Genomic DNA, 22,627 nt, shown 5'->3' on the forward strand with positions numbered 1-22,627 from the left:
CGTGCAATGTGGCAGAACAAGAGTGAGTGGACTGAAAGAGGCATTAACAGAAATTCTCCAATCCAGTGAACAGAAAGAAAAAATATCAAAGAAAAATGAACAGAACGTTAGATTCTGTTGCGATTCAACTCAAAAACAAACAAAAAACTAGAACTTGAACCTGTGGGTGACTGACATCAAGTTCCCAACATATTTGTGGTGAAAGTCCCAGGAAGAGAGGAGAAAGAGAAAGAACAAATAGTTGAAGAAATTATATTCAAAAAGTTCCCAAATTTGATAAAAAATATTAATCTACCGATCCAAAAATCTCAATAGATTCCAAGTATGATAAAAACGAAGAGATCCACCCTAAACACATCAGAGTCAAACTGCTCAAAGCCAAAGATAAAATAAAAATCTTGAAAGCAGCAAGAGAAAAACAATTCATCACAGAAAGGGGAACAGTAGGATTAATAGCTGACTCCTGAGAATCAGCTCGTTCTTGTCAGAGGCCAGAGGGCAGTGGAATGACAGGTTTAAAGTGCTGGGGAGTGGTGAAAAACGGTCAACTAAGAAAGAAGTCTACAGTGAGCAAAACTATCCTTCAAAAATGAAGAAAAAAATAAAGACATAGTTCCTAGATACCCAAAACCAGAAAATTTGTTTCAAACAGACCTAGTCTACAGAAAATACTGAAAGACATCCTACAGGCTGAAAGGAAATGGTAACAGAATACAACTCAAATCCACAGGAAGATACGAAGATTACCGAAAATGGTAACCTTCTTTGAAAATATAAGATTCTTTAAAGTAATAATTACAATACTGTATTGTTCCATTTCTTGTCTCCATCAATATTCTTGTCTTATCTATTTTGTCTGATATTAATAAAATCACTTCAGGTCTCTTATGATTACTGTTTGTATGACATCTTTTTCCTTCATTTTGTCTCAAACTCTTTGAATCTAAGGTGTGTCTCTGGTAAAAAAAAACATACAAGTGGATCTTATATGTATAATACAGATGACAATAATAGTACAAAGGATGGTGAGGAATGAAGCTGTATTAGACCAAAGCTGCAATATTTTACCAGATAAGACACACACACACGTGTGTGTGTGCACCCACAAGTAAGCAAGCATGTGCACACAACAGTAAATTATAAGTTGAAGATGTAATCCTTGACCAAGAACTAAGAAAATATAAAAATAACAACATAAATAATTAAAAAATCACAAAGGGATTTAAAAGGTACAATTAAGAATTATTTAACAGAAATCAGTAAAGAAGGAACAGAGGAACAATAAAAGACAGGAGACATAAAACAAGTAGTTAAATAGCAGCCATAAATCCACCCATATTAACAATTACTTTAAATGTAAATAGACTAAATGCTCTGATAAAAAGGCAGTCATTTTCAGATTGGCTAAAGTAAGATTCAGTTGTATGGGGTTTTTTTTTTTTTTTTTTTACCAGAGACACACCTTAGATTCAAAGAGTTTGAGACAAAAATGAAGGGAAAAGATGTCATACAAATAGTAATGATAAGAGACCTGAAGTGATTATATTAATATCAGACAAAACAAACTTAAGAAATAATGATAGAAAAAGAGGGAGGGACATTTCATATTGAGAAAAGGCCAACTGGTTAGGAATAGTCTGTAGGAAAGACCATCTACTAAGCCTTAAAACAAGTCTCAATCAATTTTATTTATTTATTTTTTTATTAAAGATTTTATTTATTTATTTGACAGAGAGAGACACAGCGAAAGAGAGAACACAAGCAGAGGGAGTGGGAGAGGGAGAAGCAGGCTTCCCGCGGAGCGGGGAGCCCGATGCGGGACTCGATCCCAGGACCCTGGGATCATGACCTGAGCTGAAGGCAGACACTTAACCATCTGAGCCACCCAGGCGCCCCAAGTCTCAATCAATTTTAAAAAATTGAATCATACAAAGTATGTTCTCTCTCCACAATGGTATTAAATTATAAATCAAGAAAAGAAAGTTGGGAAATCCTCAAACATTTGGAAATTAAGAAACACATGTCTATGTAACCCAGGATCACAGAAGAAATCATAAGGAGAAATTTAAAAATACCTTGAATGAAAACGAAAACACAATATATCACATTGTATGGGAAACTTAAGGGGAAATGTATAGCTTTAAACATGTAACAGGAAAAAAAAATCTAAAATCAATGATCTGGGGTCATAATCCCAGGGTCCTGGGATTGAGCCCCAGGTGGAGCTCCCTGCTCAGCGGGGAGTCTGCTTCCCTCTTCCCCCTCCACTCAAGAGGCTTAAAAAAAAACAAACAAACCTAAGACCAAATCAAACTTAAAGCTAGTAGAAGGAAGGAAATAATAAAGGTCAGAATGGAAATCAATGAAATATAAAACAGAAAAACAACAGATTTTTAAAAAAATCAATGAAATCAAAAGCTGGTTTTCTGGAAAGATCTGCAAAATTAATAAACCTTAGCTAGATTGACCAAGAAAAAAAGAAGGCACAATTACCAAAATTAAGAATGAAAGAGGGGATATCACTACAGATGCTATAGAAATGAAAAAAAGGATTATATGGGATTATTATTATAATTAACTTTATACGAACAAAATAGACAATTTAGATGAAAAAGAAAAATTCCTAGAAATTCACAAATTACCAATATTTGATGTGAAACAGAATATAGAAATAAAAATAGAAAAAGGACAGATAACTAGTAAAGAAATAGACTTAGTAATTAAAATACTTGATAAAGCCTCAGATTTATATTTTATTCCTGCTTTGCACAGTAGTTCTGGTAAGACTGTGAATTCATAATCATTTGAAAGTGATTTGGAAATGCAGCCAAGATAGCAGCCAATATATTCATGATTCTAGAACAAATGCTATGGAATCCTCATCTGTTACCCATCATGCTTACATCTTCCTAATAAATTGTCTACTGTAGCCCATTACTTATGAAGTATAAAATTATGTGCTTATATTTAACTGATCAACACTGAAAAGATAACATGTTTTCAAGGAAAGAATGGATTTCTTTGTAGTCTAATATCTAATAAAAGAAAATGGAAAGTATTTGAAGGTTAAATCCATCGTTATGCAACAAAAGCTTCCACTGTAAGGCTCTTTATTGGGAAGTAAATGATATCAAGTGGTTTAAAGGCTGAATAAAGCTCTCCTGATAATCTGAAACAGGAAGGGCAAAAAGAAATCTAAAAACCAGACACAGATCTTTCTATCCAGAGTACAGAACATGTTTATCTTTGGAGATAAACCAGCAATCTCACAGACAATATGACTTCCTGTGTATTGATATATATGTGATATATACCTACTGGATGATTTTTGACATTTCTTTTACTTTAGCAAGTTAGTAGTAAAAGGCAAAACCATAGAGGTTGGCTGGGGCCCGGGATTAGTAAACCAAGTACAGAGTTTGGATTTTATTGTAAGTATGCGAGGGAACTGTTAAGAGTTAAGCAGGAAAGTAACATTATTTGCATGAGCAAACAGAGCACTATGCTGGCTGCCCTGTGGAGAAGCGACAGGCAGGCAGGCAGCAATAACACAGGAAATAAGCCATGAGGCCGGGACCAGCATGGGGATGACGGTGATGATACATGACTTCAACTCTTTTAAATCTCCTAGCGGCCAGCAGAGGCAGGTACTGCTGTCTTCCTTTTCTAGGTACAGGTATGTATTTGTCCTCACTGAGCACGCCAACACAGAAAGAGGTTAATAAAGTCATGCTGCTAAGCAGGGCCCAACTCAAACCCAAGAAATCTGGCAGAAGAGCTGAGCTGTTAATCATGTACACTACCTAGTGAGAGTATTAAGATAAAGAGAAGAGCTGAAGAGAATGCTTGGACTTGCAAATACACTGGATGTGGAGACGTAGGAAAGAGAGAAGACTCCTAGGTTTTGCTGGAGCAGCAAGGTGAAGTTAGTAGTATAATTATAGAGAGAGAGAACATAAAATAAGAGGAAGGGGGTGGTCCTAGGACCCAGGCCTGGAACGCTGCAACATTTAAAAACTGAACAGAGGTGGGCGTGGGTGGCTCAGTCTGCCTTTGGCTGGGGTCGGACTGAGCCCCACGTGGGGCTCCCTGCTCAGCGGGAAGTCTGCTTCTCCCCTTCCCCCTCCCCCGCAAGCTCTCTCCCCCAAATAAATAAATCTTTTAAAAATAAATAAATAAATAAAAATTTAAAAAATTTAGGGGCACCTGGGTGGCTCAGTCGGTTAAGCGTTTGCCTTTGGCTCAGGTCATGATCCCAGGGTCCTGGGATCGAGCCCCGCATTGGGCTCCCTGCTCAGCAGGAAGCCTGCTTCTCCCTCTCCCAGTCCCCCTGCTTGTGTTCCCTCTCTCGCTGTGTCTCTCTCTGTCAAATAAATAAATAAAATCTTTAAAAAAAAATTTTTTTAATTAAAAAAATAAAAACTGAACAGAGAGATAGGAACCAGCAAAGGGGACTAAGAGAGAACTTCCAGTGCATAGGAGGGAAACAGGGGGTGTGCCAAGAGCAAGAGACTGAGTATGTCCAGGAGGAGGGAGGAAGCAATGTGCAGAACGCTGCTGGGAGGCTGTATACAGTGACAACACAGGAGGGACCACAAGGTGTGGCAAAATGAAGCTTCCTGGTGAAACTGACCTAAGTGTACCCTCACCTTGTGTTGTCTGCTCTGTCTTTAGACCCTAAGCTCCTGGGCAGTGACTGCGATCTCAGACTCTAAATACTTACCTTCTAATTTCAACGCAGGGGGTAGAAATGAAATTACACACATGCTATGTAGTGTCATGTAGATGCTAAATTAATTCAAAAGGTTTTCTGGCTGATGATTCAGGTGAAGATTTCAATATGATGGCAGGCACTCTTCCATTTCCCACCTCATAGTTCACATACCGTGAGAGATCCGTTTTGTGTGCTGGGTGAGTTGCTACTCTGCTCCCCGTGGGCTTGCGTACTTCCGTAGAGGGTCAGGTTATGCTCACTGGTCTGGCCGGCATAGTCCTGAGTGTGTGGCACTCCATATTCTGTAGGAATTCCATTCTGTGGAGGTGGTGGAAACGGGATGGTAGTAAAAGGCTGAACCATTGCGTCAGGAGTTGTTGTTGGCTCCTGGTTACCCTAAAACAAATAGTGGAAGAGAAAATAAGGAGAAAAAGTGACTTTAAGTTCTCATTACATGACTATTTTTAAGGTGAGTATACAAAATTCTCTGAATATTCTCTCTTCGCTCTGGTAAAATGGAAGGCTTACTGCCTCAGGACTGGGGCAAACACTGCCATATACAGAAATGTATATATGTAGCCACGCAAACATACACCCAACTTTGGTCAATCTGTGGTTCTTAAACAGGTCCACAACCATATTAAAATTGATTAATTACCAAAGAGTCAAAAATTTTCCTTTAAACTAAGTTTAAAAAAAGTGCCAGGAAATTTATCACACAAGAAGAGTTTTAAGAGTTGAAATTAGTATTTTCTTCAGGACACTCTCTATCCCCTTACAGAGATTCTCAGGGAAAAAACAAAGCAATTTCATTAAACTACAATTCATAACAATAGGTAGGGCGACATTATAAATTAAGTTCTCAAAACAAGACAACATAGATCTCTAGATTTTAAGAGCAAAGAGTTCAGAAGAAAGTATATTATTAAAAAATTAATGTTTGGATTTCCAAGATAGAGATTTATTTAAGTCTTGGTTCCTAGGTTAACAGTTAAAAAAAAATAGGTTCCTTAAATTATAAATATTAGAGACAGACCAAAAAAATCCCCAGATAAAAAAATTTAATAAGAGTTCTTCACAATCACTGTGAGCTTTATAAGGCTAACTGCACAGCAGGACACCTCTCCATGTGATAACCATTCCCAGATGCTTACCTGGAATTCACTGTGATATCTGAAATATCAATAAAGAGTATGCAGGAACTACAGGGAATTGTTCGAAGGAGCCATTGTGGCTCCAGAGCCCCTCTCTCACTTCTGTCCTAAGTTCAGATACAAAAGAGTTTGAATCTTGCACTCTCTCCCCTGGCCTCCCATTTTATTCCATAAAACGCAAAGCCATTATTTTACTGAAGATACACAAGTCTGCAAAGTCTTGGACCACTGTCCTTCTGTAAGTAGTCAGCAGAGATGGACAAATGCTTCAAAATGTCAGCACTTTGATAGGCTCCTCCCACTCCTATTTTAGACATCATATCAGCAGGTAATCAAAGAACATTTGGGTTTATGTCACTTGGTTTCCTCCTACTCATGAGCACACTTCCATCAGGCAAGGGAATAATTATTCCTTTCTCTCTCCGTCCCAATTATCCTTCTTTCCCCTCAGTTCAAGAGGGGATTCTCTATCCAGAGAGCTGCAGGAAACACAACTCTCAGCAGCATTTTCTAGACATCATCCCAGGCTTTCGACACTAACTTGATGGCCATTAAACTTATATATATCTCAAACAAAATAAATCCAAAGCTGCAGAAAGATCTCACACTATTTTTAAAGAAAGGTTCTGCCATCGGGGCGCCTGGGTGGCTCAGTCGTTAAGCGTCTGCCTTCGGCTCAGGTCATGATCCCAGGGTCCTGGGATCGAGCCCCGCATCGGGCTCCCTGCTCGGCGGGAAGCCTGTTTCTCCCTCTCCCACTCCCTCTGCTTGTGTTCCCTCTCTCACTGTGTCTCTCTGTCAAATAAATAAATAAAATCTTTAAAAATTAAAAAAAAAAAAGAAAGAAAGGTTCTGCCATCATTGCTACAATAAGTTCTTCTGCATAAAATGAAACAGAACAAATGTACAAAGGCTGTTATAAATGGAGAAATATACATGATCATGGATTGGAAAGCTTGGTATTCTTAAGATGGCCATGCACCCCAAATCCCACAAACTCAATAAAAATCTCAGATATTTTTGCAGAAACTGACAAGGTGTTATTAAAATTTATATGGGAATGCAAAGAGCCTAGAAAAGCCAAAGCGATTTTGAAAAAGAACACAAATTGGAAGACTTATACTACCTGATTTCAAGACTTATTACAAAGCTGCAGTATTCACAACAGTATGGAACCAGCTCAAAGACACACAAATCAATCAATGAATGAGCAGAAAATATCCAGATAGACACATGCATATACAGTCAGTATTAAGTCATCAAGTCAATTCAGTAGGAGAAAGGAAAGCCTTTTTAACAGATAAAAAACTGAATACCTACTGGGGAAAAAAAAAAAACCTAAACTCATCCCACATATGCAAAAGTTAACTGGAAGAGATAACAGACCTAAATATAAGAATGTTTTAAAACTCTGAAACATCTAGAAAAAAAGAGGATAATTGTCAAAATTTTGCAATAAACAAAGAATTCTTTGGTCATAAAAAACAAGAACCTTTGAAGAAAAACTTGATAAACCGAACTCCATCAAAATTTAAACATTTCTTGCTCTCTGAAAGGCACCACTAAGATAATGAAAAGACAAGATGGAGCATGGGAGGCAGCATTCACAGTACACATATCTGGCAAAGAACTGTTACAAATCAAAATGAAAAGAACAAAGCATCTTTTTTTTAAGATGGGTTAATGACTTTATTTATTTATTTTTGAAGATTTTATTTATTTATTTGACAGAGAGATAGAGAGAGAGCACAAGTAGGCAGAGCGGCAGGCAGAGGGGGAGGGAGAAGCAGGCTCTCCGCCGAGCAGGGAGCCCAATGCGGAGCTCGATCCCAGGACCCCGGTATCATTACCTGAGCGGAAGGCAGACGCTTAACCGACTGAGCCACCCAGGTGCCCTGGGTTAATGACTTTAACAGACAAACTCCCACAAAAAGATAAGCCAAAAAAAAAAGATATGCCAATGGGCAGGAAATACACCAATGTGTGGCTCAACAACATTAGTCATCAAGAGTATGAAATTAAAACGAAATGAGCTACCATTTCACACCAATTACAAGGGCCACAAGACTGAAAATACCGAATGTTGACAAGGATGTGGAACAACAAGAACTTTCATATACTGCTTGGCAAAGTGTAAAACAGTATATTCATGTGGAAGAACTGTTCTGCAGTTTTACTTTTTTATATAGTTAAAATACTCCTTATATCCACCCTGAAGAAATAAAAGCATATGTGTACAGAGACACTTGTACAAGTATGTTCATGAAAGCTTTATTCATAATAGCCCCAAACTGAAAACGACTGTACTGAAATCAACAGAAAAATGGATAAACAAATTGTGGTTTATTCACAAAATGGAATGTTACATAGCTTAAAAAAGAGAGGAAAAAAAAAAAAAAGAATAAACTACCAACAACACAGATGAATCTTGAAGCTGTGCTAAATGAGATACAAATCTATTGTAACAGAAGTGAGAAAGTAGTTGTTTCTTTTTTGGGGGGCAGGGAGTGATGATGGAGATCTGGAACATTCTAGGATGGAACATTCTAGGATGACAGAAATGTTAAATTTCTTGTTAAGGATGATGGTACCAAATTGTTAAAAGTCATTAAACTGAACACTTGATGTCACTACATGTTAATTACAACAAGGGAAAAATAAGGCAATAAAAAAACCACTGGCAAACATATTAAGCTGTGAAATACCTGTCATCATTAAGAATCACCCGCCCCTATGACTCATTCTACACACAATAAGGCGACAAACCTGCACTGGAGATAAAGAGAACGCAGAGGCAACTATAGCTATCTACTTAGAAAAGCCCAAGAAATTAACTACAAATGAGTAGACCTAATAATAAAATTTTGTCATATTTATACATTAACTATTTTACAACCAGCAATAACCAGTTATTCAAAATGGCAACAAAATGTATAGGATAAAACACACGATGTAGGATATAAAACAAGGCCTGAATAAACAGAGAGATGTATTTTGTTTCTGGAGGAATGCTTCATACAGAAATGTTAATCCTTGCTAAAATAAAATGTATACCTAATGTCATTTTGTTAAGACTTTATTTATTTATTTAGAGAGTGCGTGAGGAGGTGGGCAGAGGTGAAGGGAGAGAGAATCTTAAGCAGACCCCCTGCTGAGCGTGGAGCCTGCCATGGGGCTCAGTCTCACGACCCTGAGATCATGACCTGAGCCAAAACCAAGAGTCTGATGCTCAACTGACTGAGCCACCCAAGCTCCCCTACCTAATGTCATTTTCAGTCAGAAGCAAACAGAGCCTGGAGAAGAAAACAGGACTAAATATAATTCTAATTGGTATGTGAAAAACTACTATGAAAGTTTGGAAAGGGAAAAGCTATGAAGTGGGGCATGCTCTATCGTACAGTAAGACTTGCCATAAAGCTACTGTGATTAAACACTAAGCATATACACAGTGATTAACAGAACACTGATTATGCCAGAACAGTTTCAAGTTTATATAGAAAATTAATAGAAGATAAAAGGAGCATTTCACTTCAGTGGGGAAAAATTATTTATTTACCACAGAGGATTTGTAAAAGCTGGCTACCCACCAGAAAGAAAATAAATGAGCCCCTCACAGTGTATACTCCATACGAGAAAAATTCAAGAAGGAATAAAATCTAAGAGAACAATGGAAACTAAGAAAATACAAGAAAACTTGGGAACATAACTGGGGTTGGGGGACTCACATAAGATAGGAAGATAGGAAACCTAAAAACCAGGAAGGAGAAAAAGGACAGACATGGCTGCAAAAGTTAGGAAGGAAAGGAGAGCAGGGGGAAGAGGGAAGGCAAGGGAAGGGAAGGGGGAGAAATGGCCTTTCAAGTCAAAAGAAAAACCAACTGGGGCAAAGAACTGCAACAGGTACGACAGACACTGGGTTGTCATCACTAACGTAATAGTAGGTTATACAAACTGATAAGAAACACACACAACAGAAAAAGGCAAACAATATAACTGAACAATTCACAGATGATGAAATATCATCAAAACGTTCAATCTCACTAACATATAAAAAACATATTAACAGCAAAACAAGTCCAATTTTTTAGTCATCTAATTAATAAAATTTTTTTAAAAAGTTTCATTGCGATATAATTGACCTACACAACAAACTGCATCTACTCATTTATAGTGTAAGCACTGACATATATACATGCACTCCCAAGAAATCACCACCACAAACTAGTGGGCATATCTACTCCAAGTCCCCAAAAGTCTCCTCATGCTCCTAATAATAAACATGTATGACTTTTGTAATAAAGCCTATCAAGTATTGTGCAAGAAAAATGTAATCAATAAGAGGAAGCCGATATGCTGAAGCACTGAATTATTACTGTGCTATCCTTAAGAAAATGGTAGTGACGGGGCACCTGGATGGCTCAGTCGTTAAGCGTCTGCCTTCGGCTCAGGTCATGATCCCAGGGTCCTGGGGTCGAGCCCCACATCGGGCTCCCTGCTCAGCGGGAGGCCTGCTTCTCCCTCTCCCACTCCCCCTGCTTGTGTTCCCTCTCTCGCTGTGTCTCTCTCTGTCAAATAAATAAAATCTTAAAAAAAAAAAAAAGAAAAAGAAAATGGTAGTGACATTACCTAGAGACAAAATTAATAACTGTCTTTCATTTTCAAGTTACACAGCATCAAAATTCAGCTGTCTCCAGTGTCCAAGAATCATCTCTAGGTGGTATTAAGGATTGCTTTATATAAAAATTTTTCCTTTGCTTAGTTTTTAGAAATTAGGCTATGAAAACCTTAAATTTTTGCCCATAATTTTTCAGGAAAAAGGTCTATCTTTGTCACCCACCACCATGTAAGTTCTTTTCATGATCTCCAGGCTGGGGTATTGTATATGACTTCTTAGCTATCCTGGGTGTCCTAAGAGAGAAATAAAACAACCCTCTCCCTTCTTCAAGTTACACAGGGCTGTATCCATATCCACCGACCTGCCTGCCTGCCCCCTGCATGAAGCACACTGCTTCAGAAGCCCTCATAGGATTTACTGGCCTGAAGTCAGATATGAAAGATAAAATTCAAATTCAGGTGGACTGGTGAATGCAGGAGAGCAAGAGCACCAAAGGTCTCTGTAGATCTACACTCCCAACTCCAGGCATAAATATAATCTTACAGTATATAAGAAGGGTCTACTAAATAATCAGTAAGGCTAAAAGACACTGCTTCCCAGTTATGATTAACACAGCAAAGGGACTTGCTTTCCATACTCCAACTCGGCTCCTTGCAGACTCACTCCTGCTCTGGCCTCCCTTCGCCCCCAACCCAACCATGCTGGGAGTGAGACGCTGGCACATGAGTTCACAGTACTGACTCTCCCACAGGGTAGTCTTGACAAAGCTGGCTCAGTCAACTGAATCAACACACCAATTAGCAGTGGGGGTAGGGGGAGAAAGGTAAAAACATTTTATAGGATCTACCTGTAGCCTTGACACATGTTTCAAAGAAATACAAGGCAGGCAGAGGCTGAACTGTTTCCTTAAAAAAGGGAAATGTAAACCTTTGTTATGAGGCCAAAATGAAATTCTCAGCAGATTATTTTACTCCTTATAGGAATTTTTAAATTTTTGTTTAAAAAATACATTATGTTTATATACTAAGGGAATGAAATTGGAATAGGAGTGATTTTGCATTTTATTTCATACACTCTATATAATGTCTGAAAATATCCCCAATAATCTATGATGATGGCAATGATTATCAATGCTAAATGGTTTCAGATTTCTATTAAATTTCCAGGATATATTCCAAAGTTATAAGTTCAGAAAAGAAATATGATAGCCCCCAGGCAAACTATGAATAATAGTTCACATGATCATTTCTAGGCAAGATTTTACCTCTATGTTTAATATGAAAATGTTTTGTTTTTAAAATCATAGGCTAAGCACAGCTTAGGTATATATCACCTGAGAAAATGAGTTATTAACTTTTTTCTTGTAGTCCAAAAAACTAGACATAAATTCTTTTACCTAATTTAGCAGTCTATAAATTTTCCCTCCCACGAGATGAACAGACAATAAGGAGTACTATATGCAAAGAAAGTTTCTATCTCACTTAACAAAAATCTAATGAAGATTTAACTCCTTTAACTCCTTTCTTCCCTAGAATATAAATTGTGATTTTATGTGAAAGATGAGAAGAAAAACAAACTGCATTTCCTTTTAGTTCTTATCAGTACATCCCAGGAAAATGAAGGTTCTCTGAAAGCAGGACTACCTGCCCACCACATGAAGCACCTAGCTCCAGAAGAAGCCCTCACAGCGTTGACTTCACACCTCCCTCCCCTCACAACTATGCCAAAATGCCAGCTTCCCTGACCACTCAAACTCTCAGCCCCTATTTCTCTCTGTCCTCTCATCTATAATGATACTGCATTTATTTCATCTCCTCTATTAGAACATAAGCAAGAGGTTTTTGGCCTGTTTGGCCCACTGACACATCCCCAGGACTAAGAACTACACCTGGCATAGAGTCACAAAGCACAACTCTTACTTAAGGGGTTCACATGCGCAGAATAATGAAGCAGAACATCTAAGGTGAAGAGTGGTCCCCATCTTGTAGAAAGCTAACTGTGAAGACAGAGAGGGTTGTATCTAATCCTCCTAAGACCCACATGAATTTACTACAGGAATTGGCAGGGAATTATAAACAAAGTAATTCTTTGGTTAACTGCCTTCCCATCAGCAACATAATTTACAACACTACTAAACAGTCACACCTTCCAAATTTCCAAAAAAGCTACCTACATTTCTAACACTCTGGTTTAAAAAGTAAGATGTGGCACACTCATAAATGAGTGGCAAAGCTGCTTTTCTAAAGTTATTTTTAAACAGAAGAAGAAGGAGAAGGAGGAGAAGAAAAAGAAAAACCCTGAAGAGACATGAAACACATACATGTGGGATACAGCATTATTTGATATTTCAATAATTACTCAACAATCAATTCGATGTCCTGCCATCCCACTGTTGTTTTATTACCTACACAAAAGTTCAAGAAGAGAAATATTAACAGGACAAAAAATAGTATTTTATTTCACACAGAATGCAGGCCACGGTGACTTAATTTTTAGGATGCCATTCTGATGAAAACTCAAGATGATGCCTGCATAGGAAAGGAATATGGGGATATAATGACTGAGGATCAGTTTTTCAATGTATTATTCCCTAATACAAACAAATTTGTTTATTACATGACTTAGACACTACCTAAAAGCTTATCAAATCCACCTGAGACCCAATAAATTCCATGTTTCACCAAGGGCAATGCTGAAGTACATGGTTAGAACATAATTTGAATCTCAGCTTTGTCATTACTGTAGTTGTAAACAGTTATGTTATTACCTACCTTTCCTGTGCTTCAGTTTCTTCCTCTATAAAACAGCAATGTTAATGCCACACATTGTTACAAAGAATTGTAAGATAAAATGTGAAGTGACTAAAACACTATACTCCCAATAAAAGCTGCTCTCCACCACTGCAAGCACCAGGTAGTGGGACCAAACTTCCAAACTTAGCAAATGTTAAAATCCTACTAGATCCACTGTTGTGGATGTTACGTGAAATTTTAAAAAACCGTTAAAGACTGTATTTATGGGAACAACACTGAAGAAACAAACTACAGATATACAAAACTAACCATAGCATAAGGGAAAACAACTACCCCCCCCCAAAAAAAAGAACAGAAAAGAGAAGAAAAAAAATCTACCAAAAGTAGTTTTTAAAATGATCACTAGCTGAAAAGGCAGTGGGGAGAGATATTTAAAATTCTGTTTCAATTCTAAGACATACTAATACCTGCTATGGGTCCACAACTCCTGGGCACTGAAAACATCGTAACACAAGTTAGAAATCTGCCTTCCAGGAGTTTACAATCACATTAAGGAGCCTACCATAAACTTCAATACAAGTCAGAGTGCTACATATGAGCACCAAATAAATCGGTGACACAAAGGTTCACACCATCATCTACTAAATACATTCTAACTTCCTCTAGGCCCTCCCTCAACGGTACATACTAAATGCTTACATTTAATGAATGCTTATAAAGTATCTGGCAATACACTAAGCACTTTGTATGTATAAACACACAACATATATAAACTGATTTGATTCTCACAGCTGTAAAAGATAGATATTTCCATTATTCTCCTTTTACAGATAAGGAAACTACCATTTAAAAGGGTTATTTTATTGAAAAGCCATTTGGCTAATAACTGGCATAAGCAGACTCAAATCCAAATCTAAACCACTTCTCAAGCTGGTGTTGGAGTCCCTACTCCACGTGGCGTCTCCAGCAGGGTCTGCAACCATTTTCCCCCCAGGGCATATCATACACAACTCCCAGCCATTAATTCTGTGTTGCAATGAGTCTAGACTTCTACATTCCCCACATCTGGTGCTTCCCCAAATCCCAGCCGGACCGCTAGAGCACAGATCAGTTTTGCTCCCCATGCTGTATCCTCTATCAAGAATATTCATGCATAATGAAAACTTAGCTGGACATAAAGGATCAACTCAAATAATCCCTTCTCCATGAAGCTATCCCTAGAAAGGAAGTATGGCATAAAGCAGGGGTCAGCAGGCTTTCCCTGTAAAAGGCCAGATAATATTTTAGGCCTTGCAGGCGGTCTGATTTCTGATGCAACGACTGGCCTCTGCTGTTATAATATGAAAGCAGCTACAGACAATATGTAAACGAATAAGCATGGCTGTGTTCCAGGACAACTTTATTCATGGGCACCGACACATAAATTTCATCTAATTTTCACATCTCAAAATCATCTTCTTCTGATCTTTTTCTAACCATTTAAAAATGTAAAAATCATTCTTATTCTTAGTTCACGAGCCTTACAAAAACAGGCAGTGGGCCAGATGTGGCCTGTAGGCCATAGTTTTTTGACCCCTGGTGTAAAGGAAAGAGGTTAAGGTTTAGAGCCAAATAAGTCTGGGGTCGAATCCTGACTTGATAACCTGTTAGTTCTGTGACACTGAACAAGAAACTAAGTCTCAGTTTTGTCAACTAGAACACAGACAGGACAGCTATCTACTGGTGAGGCTAATGTGAGACAAAGAATCAAAAGTCCGCAGATCAGGGTCTAATAGAGCAGACTTGCCAGCAAGTGTTGCATTCCCATTTCCTGTTAGAAGAAACTTCTTCCTCTCCTGTATTCCCATAGCACTTAGCCTGCACTCTGAATGTGTATAAGATCTATAAATTCAAAACTTATACTTATCTAGATAAGTGTCTTATCTTTCCTATTAAATATTCTTTATGGGCACCTGGTCGGCTCAGTTGGTTAAGCGTCTGCCTTTGGCGCAGGTCATGATCCTGGGGTTCTGGGATTAAGTCCCGCATGGCATCGGGCTCCCTGCTCAGTGGGGAGTCTGCTTCTCCCCCTGCCCCTCCCCCCTGCTTGTGCTCTCTCTCTCTCTCAAATAAATAAAATCTTTTTTAAAAAAAGCTTCTTTATGATGAGAGAGGACAGTTTTGTACATTGTAGAATCCCATACAGTGCATAATAAATATTAAGCATTAAATAAAAATTTTAAATAAAGGAGGGTTAAGATGGAGAGTCACATCTATGCACACTATAGCAAACTGCTTTGTTTGGTTAGAGAGACAGCATAACTAATGAAGGATAATACATGCTGAAACAAGTGTTATCTTGGGTTGATACCATATTGGAGAAGAATGCTGGGGTAAGGAAGTGAGAACTGGTAGAGTACCATTAGGAGAGAAAAGACTCAACATTCATGTGCTTGTGCTTTAGATCCACAATTTCCTTCAATCTCACAAACACAAAAGTTAAGAATGACGTCTTTCTCCTTTAAACAACACGTAGTAACAGAGGCGATGCGTTACCATGTATGTATGGTCTTCTGGTATACAATGTGAACTCTGCTAAGTATTTTAATTCTAAATTCAAATACACAATCACAGTAAACAGTTCCCATCATACAGAAAAAATGTATAACCCAAAGACCAAGTCTCAACCCTTTATCAGTCAATTCCCGATTGCAATCTCAGAGCTCCAACCATTACCTACCTATGGGTGACTTCCAAATATTTTTTAGGACCAACCATGTCCTTTCTCCCATGCTTTCATGGGAGGGACAGTAAAAACAAAAAAGAGCATGAGCCTGAAAGACAGACCTGAGTTTAAAACCTCAATTGTACCTCTTACCAGATATATGATGAATTACGTAAGCCTTTCTAGCCTGCTTCTTCATCTGCAAAATGGACTGTTTACTGCGGAGGCTGTTGCAATGGTTGCAATGAAAGCAAGTGAAACTATTAATACGGTACCAGGCCCCCGACTCGATTAGGTCTCTTGTCCCACTTCTGGTTCTTCCAGCTGCACATTTCCACCTTGGATCCGATCCTTCCACCCTCAGTGTTTCACTTACACTACAAACTGCGTGTCTGTTCATATTTCTGCTGAGTTAATCATCTTTCCAGTCAAACAGACTTACTTGGAACCTCTCCCTTATCCTTTACGATATTTTGCTCTATGTATTGAGTATCCCAATATCCAAACCCATTGGATAGTGATGGTTTTAACCAGTATTTCCTGGTAATAAAGAACCATCAAAATAGAATAACAGACTCTTAGCTTATGTAATGTTAGTAGTATATGGGATATACTTTGGGGGTGGCAATTAGAACGCAGAAACAGGAGCATACTGGAGAAGACATGTGGGCCTACGCAAGGGGAATGGGGCAAAGGGAATGGAATCAAGAGATGCTGTGGGGGGAATTTAAGGAATGTGGCAACCAACCAGTTATAGGCAACGGGCAGAACAAGATGATTTTTTAAGACTTATAGTTGCAGACTCACTATTCAGGACTTATTAACCCACTCACTTTCATCAATACTTTTTAAAGAAAAGTTTTCTCATTATTTACAAGTCACACTACTTGGGGTAAATGAGTCTATGTTGTTATTGTTTCTTAAGCATATTCTCTGTTATACTGAATTATTCTGAGTATTACTTTAATCCTTTTTTTACTGACATTTAAGTGGCTACAACTTGCTAGTCTTAAACATTAGGGAGAGGGAAGGCACATGGGAAAAAATAAGATTTGCTTTTGTAGGACCAAAATTAAAAGGTGAGAAAGGCATGTAAACTAATAATTATATGAATATTATTTGTGCTATAAATAAAGCTAAGCATAAAGTACAATAGGAGAACACAGAAAGAATGGCCAAATGGAATTGCCTTAATTGTTCCAGGATGATTAAAGTCTATGTAATCTTGGAGAGAGAAGAGTATTTTTGTTTATATCTTTCCATTTATTTTTCAACTTCTTTCTAATTTTTTCAGTTTGGTAATCCTGAGTCCCACTTATATACCCGATCTGCTATCATTCTTCTCCTCAACAGGCTGCAAATTCTCTCTCAAGAGAAAAGTTTCCTAATTCCTGTATTACATCTGTGATCAGAATGAATCACTGATAAAAAGGGATCAATATGAACTTTATAACAATAATCATTTTGTTATTTAGGTAGAGCGTCTTCTCACCAGTTTATTACCAGGGCCAGTGTCACTTAGCATTTTCATCATGCTATAGGAAAATGGAAATTAATTCTCTAGCTTTGCAACAAAAAGAAAATATTTTTGCCTTTGAGTCTTTTATGAATTAGATCATTTGTATCCCCTGGGATTTGCCTAGATAGGCTCAAATTTCAAACTCTACCTGCCTTTGTAAGAAAGAGTTTTACAAAAAGTACTCAGCTGACAGAGCCTAAGTTCTTCTCAGACTTTGTCCTGAAAGCAATGGCGTCTGCCTGATGTATGTGACACTATCACAGAAAGACAGAACACTGGATTGAAGATCATCAAGAAGCAATTAAAATAATTTTTTAAAAGCTCTGGGGTGCCTGGGTGGCTCAGTGGGTTGAGCATCTGCCTTCAGCTCAGGTCATAATCCCAGGGTCCTGGGATTAAGCCTCACATCAGCCTTCCTGCTCAGTGGGGAGTCTGCTTCTCCCTCTCCCTCTGCCCGCACCCCGGCTTGTGTTCTCACTCTCACTCTCTCTCTCTCCCAAATAAATAAAAGCTTTAAAAAAAAAAAAAAAAAAAAAGGTCTGTAGCAGAATGACAGACCAAGAAGATGACCTAGAGAAAAAAAATGAATGGATGGATATGCACAAAGGCAAAACAATGCACATTTACCAGACATACAGTGAAATTCATTCCAGAGTCTCCATTTACTTACACACTTAAGACAGGGCCACCCCAAATCTCTGTTCTTTGGTATTTGAAACACTCTGTATTGAAAACAAACGTCCCCTCCATCAGTCTAAAAACAGTCAGGTTCTCTACTACTGGTGTCTCCTTTTGTTCTTCAAACCACCATACTGATCTGGAGGGAGGGCTGTAAAGTAAAAGTGTTTCCATTTCTCATCTCAACCGAGTTTCACCCTCTGAACACCTAGAGCTGAAAGAGTTAGTATCTAATAGTCCTGAAAATATTTCTGGTAGCAAAGATAAGTTAGATAAAACTCAGGTGCTTTCTCTTTAACAGTGAATATAAATCATACCCAGAGTTGAAAGATGTCAGACAATCCACAGGTAAATAAAAACTGGAAGGAAAAGCCTATACATGGAGTCTCCCTGTAGCCTCCAGTTTTCGTGTTCAGATTGAATCCGAACAGTTTATTCTTTATTTGGTTGTCTGTGACTTAGTAGATAGCTGGGATTCCGAGGCAATTCACTACAACAGATTTAATGATTGTATGATAATGATTATAGTAATAAAAAGCCCATCACCAACTAAAATATTAAATTTAAGCAAAAGTATTATCTGATTCCAAGAAAGGAGTCTAGGGACACATCTATTCCTGCTACAGTCTCAAAAAGATCACTCACCCCACGTGGTACCCACTTCCACTACACTCTGCCTCACACATCCACAAATTCATCTTTTACCTGGCTCCTTGATAGCAGAGATTCCCATATTTAATTGTGCATAACAATCACCCTGGGAACATGTCTTAAAAAAAAAATCAAGATCCTTTCCCCACAGATTATTATTCAGTGCGTTGGGAGTAGGGCCCTGGTACTCCAGGTATAGGTGGTTTGGGAAACATGGAGAAACACTGAGAGGCTTTGCTGGCATAATGAGAGAGCATTATGGTGGCGATAGGTACCTCCAGAAAATGCCCTGAAGCATCTATACTTCTAGAAGAAGGGCAGAGATTACGGAGGGAAGAAGTTATGAGAGGAAGGTAGTAGTGGCCAGAAATGTAAGTTACCTGAAAGCACACGGGCCTTCTTATATGGAACCAAAAGACAAAAGAATCAACACTAGTGTTTTGTTTGTTTGTTTGTTTTCTTAAATGCAAACCTACTGAAGTACAAGCCTAACAATGGTCCTTCTTTTAGAGTAGGTATAACTGAAGCACCAGGACCCAAAGCATGAGTGTGCTACAGCCACATGAAGGGGAGATGGAGTGCAGCAGGGGACCAAGTGCAATCCTGAGCTCTTGCAAACAAGAATAAATAAAACAGGAAATACTTCATGCTTAGAATAAAAATAATAGATACAGGCTTGGTCAACAAGTCTACTATACACTTGTCTCCAAATCTCTTGTCTTCAACACACACACACACACACACCAGCGTGCGCATCTTTCAAATTACTCAGAAAAGAGTCAGCCTGACCTCTCCCCGAGGCTGAGTTCTGCCATCTCAAAGCAATGAATATTTAAACAGAAAAATAAATATTTCAGAACAAAGTCATTCAAACCAATAGTCTATTAGGTTAAAAATGAGAAACCCTGTAATAGTCTTAATGTCTCCAATCTCCTGAAAGCTCTCTCTTCCATATCTTCTGTAAGTAGTATTTAGAACCTCAAACATCATGAATCATGTCTTCCACCCACAAGAGACAACAAGAAATACTCCGGTCCAGCTACGTGCTTCCTTGGAAACGTTAGGTCCCTATATCCAACATGGTTGGTTGTCTATTCTAGTCAATATAATTGATTTATACAATTCATGGGTGATTATTCTTTACCATAACCAAATTTTCAATACAATTTAACTTATTCTTTATTTTTGTCTTCATGGGCAATTAAGTTTGCATCCTCTGTATGTTAAGCTGCAATATCCTTAAAAAAAGCCATAGTTCACAATAAAACATGAGTAAGATTTTTGTAGTGCCTCCTGAATCAGAAAATATTTAATTGTTCTTTATAGATATTGCATCGGATGTCCTATTATAGTTAGTTCACTTCTTCAAAATGAGTAAGTCATAGAACATATACAGTGACAGACAGAATTTTCCCCCATACCCTTCCCCAAACAAAACTGCATTCTGTCTGCAACCACAATCACATGATGGTTTGTATTTCCTCTACTGGTTTCACAAGTAAAGCCCTAAGTGGATCAGGGGCTGAGTTACATGTGCTTTGTCATAGCTTCCTCACCAAATGATAAGTGCACAGCAGGTGATATTTAGAAAGTGTCTGCTAATTGAAGCGACCAGGTAGTTGAGTATCTGCTTCTGAGGCTGTAAGAACCTTTCTCTTCCTAGATATAGGAAGTCTGCAGAAAGCTCACCATGATATCAAGAATTGTTCCTAAATATTTACCAAGGCCTTTTTTTTTTTAAAGATTTTATAAATAAATAAAATAAATAAATTTGACAGAGAGAGACACAGCGAGAGAGGGAACACAAGCAGGAGAGAGGGAGAAGCAGGCTTCCCGTGGAGCAGGGAGCCCGATGCGGGGGCTTGACCCCAGCACCCTGGGATCATGACCTGAGCTGAAGGCAGACGCTTAACAACTGAGCCAACCCAGGCGCCCCTACCACAGGCCTTTTAAATGCACACGTTGACGGGAAGGCTGTGGGAAAAATCTGTCCTCTGTGCACAGAAGGCAATAAACAAGCGTCTCTGCTCTCAGCAACTCCCATCTAGGCTATTCCGAGAATCCCTCTTCTAGGAATTCTCCTGTCCTGAACAACCTCAACCTGATCAATTTTCAAGCAGCTCCCAAAACGATCCCTCTAAAATAAAATCTGAATCAGGTATTGTTAACTAATTCTCTTCTGAAAGTCCGAGGCTCCTCAATGCCCATGGTCTCAAGTCCAAACACCCTTGTATGGAAGTCATACCCCCTGCATCCTTCACCCCTTCAGCTTTGATTCTGGCCACTGAGTATTTACTGAGTACTTCTGCGGGGCCACACACTGGGTTCTAGATGCTGGGGAAACAACAGTGACTAAAGAGACAAAGTTCCTACCCTTAGGGAGTTTATATTCTAGAAAGGAAAGACAAATAAGCAACAGGCAAGCCGGACAAGAAACAGCTGGTGAGCCGTGGAGGAGTATAAAGCAAGAAAAGGGGTACGGAAGCACTGGGCTGGAGGGACAGAGGACTGCTTTTTGATAACAGGTAGTCAAGGAAGGTACTGACTGAGCAGACACCGGAAGAAATCCTGAGAGCAGGCTGTGTGCCTGTCCGGGGGGGGAGAGCACTCCAGACAACGGGAACACAAATGCGAAGACTCAGCCGCGAAAACGTGCCCAGCTTATTCTAGGAACTAGGAACAAGGGGGCCCAGTGTGACGGAACTGGAACAAGCAGCAGGGAGCAGAGCAGCAGGAGATGAAGGGAGAAAGGTGGCACTGGGCAATGAGAGATGCTGGGTAGACATCTTACAAAGCTTAAGGGCACTACAGGGATTTTGACTCTTACTCTCCAGCAAGGGTTTTGAGCAAAGTGGCATGGTCAGGTTTAGGTTTTACAGGGACAACTAGCAAAAGGCAGAAGCAGGCAGACCAGTTAGGAGACTATCTAATAACCCACCTGAGAGATGACAGTGGCCTGGCTCAGGTGGTGCTCTTATGTGTACTACATCCTGGAAGATGCCTGTGCTGTCTCACCTCCAGTTTCTTTGCACCTGCTATTCCTTCTGCTTAGAAAGCCTTTCTCCTTCCTACCCATCTGGCTAACTTGTACACACTCTTTAATATTTAGCTCAGTCATCCACTGTTCTCTGATTCACTCAAATAGGAAAAAAAAAAAAAAATTCCCTCCCCTTACCCCCCTGAAGCTAATACTTACATTCTATTACAGTTATCTGTTTACATAAATACTGCTTCTATGGAACATGGACTCTTTAAGGGCATGTAACTGTCCAGGCCTAATTAATCTTTGCATCCCCAGTGACTGCTTTAAAAATGTTCAGTAAGTCCTTTTTTTTTTTTTTTTTAGATTTTATTTATTTGACAGAGAGAGAGGGAGAGAGCACACAAGCAGGGGGAGCGGCAGCTAGAGGGAGAGGGAGAAGCAGGCTCCCCACTGAGCAGGGGACGCAGGGCTCCCACTGACGCAGGGCTCGATCCCAGGACCCTGGGATCATAACCTGAGTTGAAGGCAGGCATTTAACCGACTGAACCACCCAGGCACCATCCCCCCCAAATAAATTCTTGTTAAAGGAAAAAAACAAATACATCAAAGCTATTAGAGTGTATAAATAGCTACAGACTTTTGTTAATTTTTAAGAGAGACAATGAGATTAGTACAAGAAGAGACCCAAACCCATCCAGCATGGGGAAACATGGGTGACATGAGGAAGGGAAGACAGATCTGTGAGGGGCACCACAAACTCTGAAGGAGCTTACAACAGGACTATGAGCCACAGCAGAGGCAGAGGGAAGCACATCAGGGGACAAGTGCTGGGGGGAATCGGGGCAGTGGGGGACTC

At 39.0% G+C, this 22,627-nt stretch overlaps 1 protein-coding gene across 21 annotated transcripts in view; it reads right to left on the reverse strand.

Moving 5' to 3' along the window:
• Positions 1-22,627, reverse strand: part of RBFOX2 (RNA binding fox-1 homolog 2) — a 283,206-nt gene that overhangs the window by 59,012 nt on the left and 201,567 nt on the right. For all 21 annotated transcript variants that reach the window (XM_078076546.1, XM_078076544.1, XM_078076547.1 and 18 more), the window contains one exon: positions 4,886-5,110. In XM_078076546.1, the coding sequence (XP_077932672.1) occupies positions 4,886-5,110 (225 nt within the window). The remainder of the gene's footprint in view (positions 1-4,885; positions 5,111-22,627) is intronic.

This window comes from Halichoerus grypus, chromosome 6, assembly GCF_964656455.1.
Source record: "Halichoerus grypus chromosome 6, mHalGry1.hap1.1, whole genome shotgun sequence".
Lineage (NCBI taxonomy): Eukaryota > Metazoa > Chordata > Mammalia > Carnivora > Phocidae > Halichoerus > Halichoerus grypus.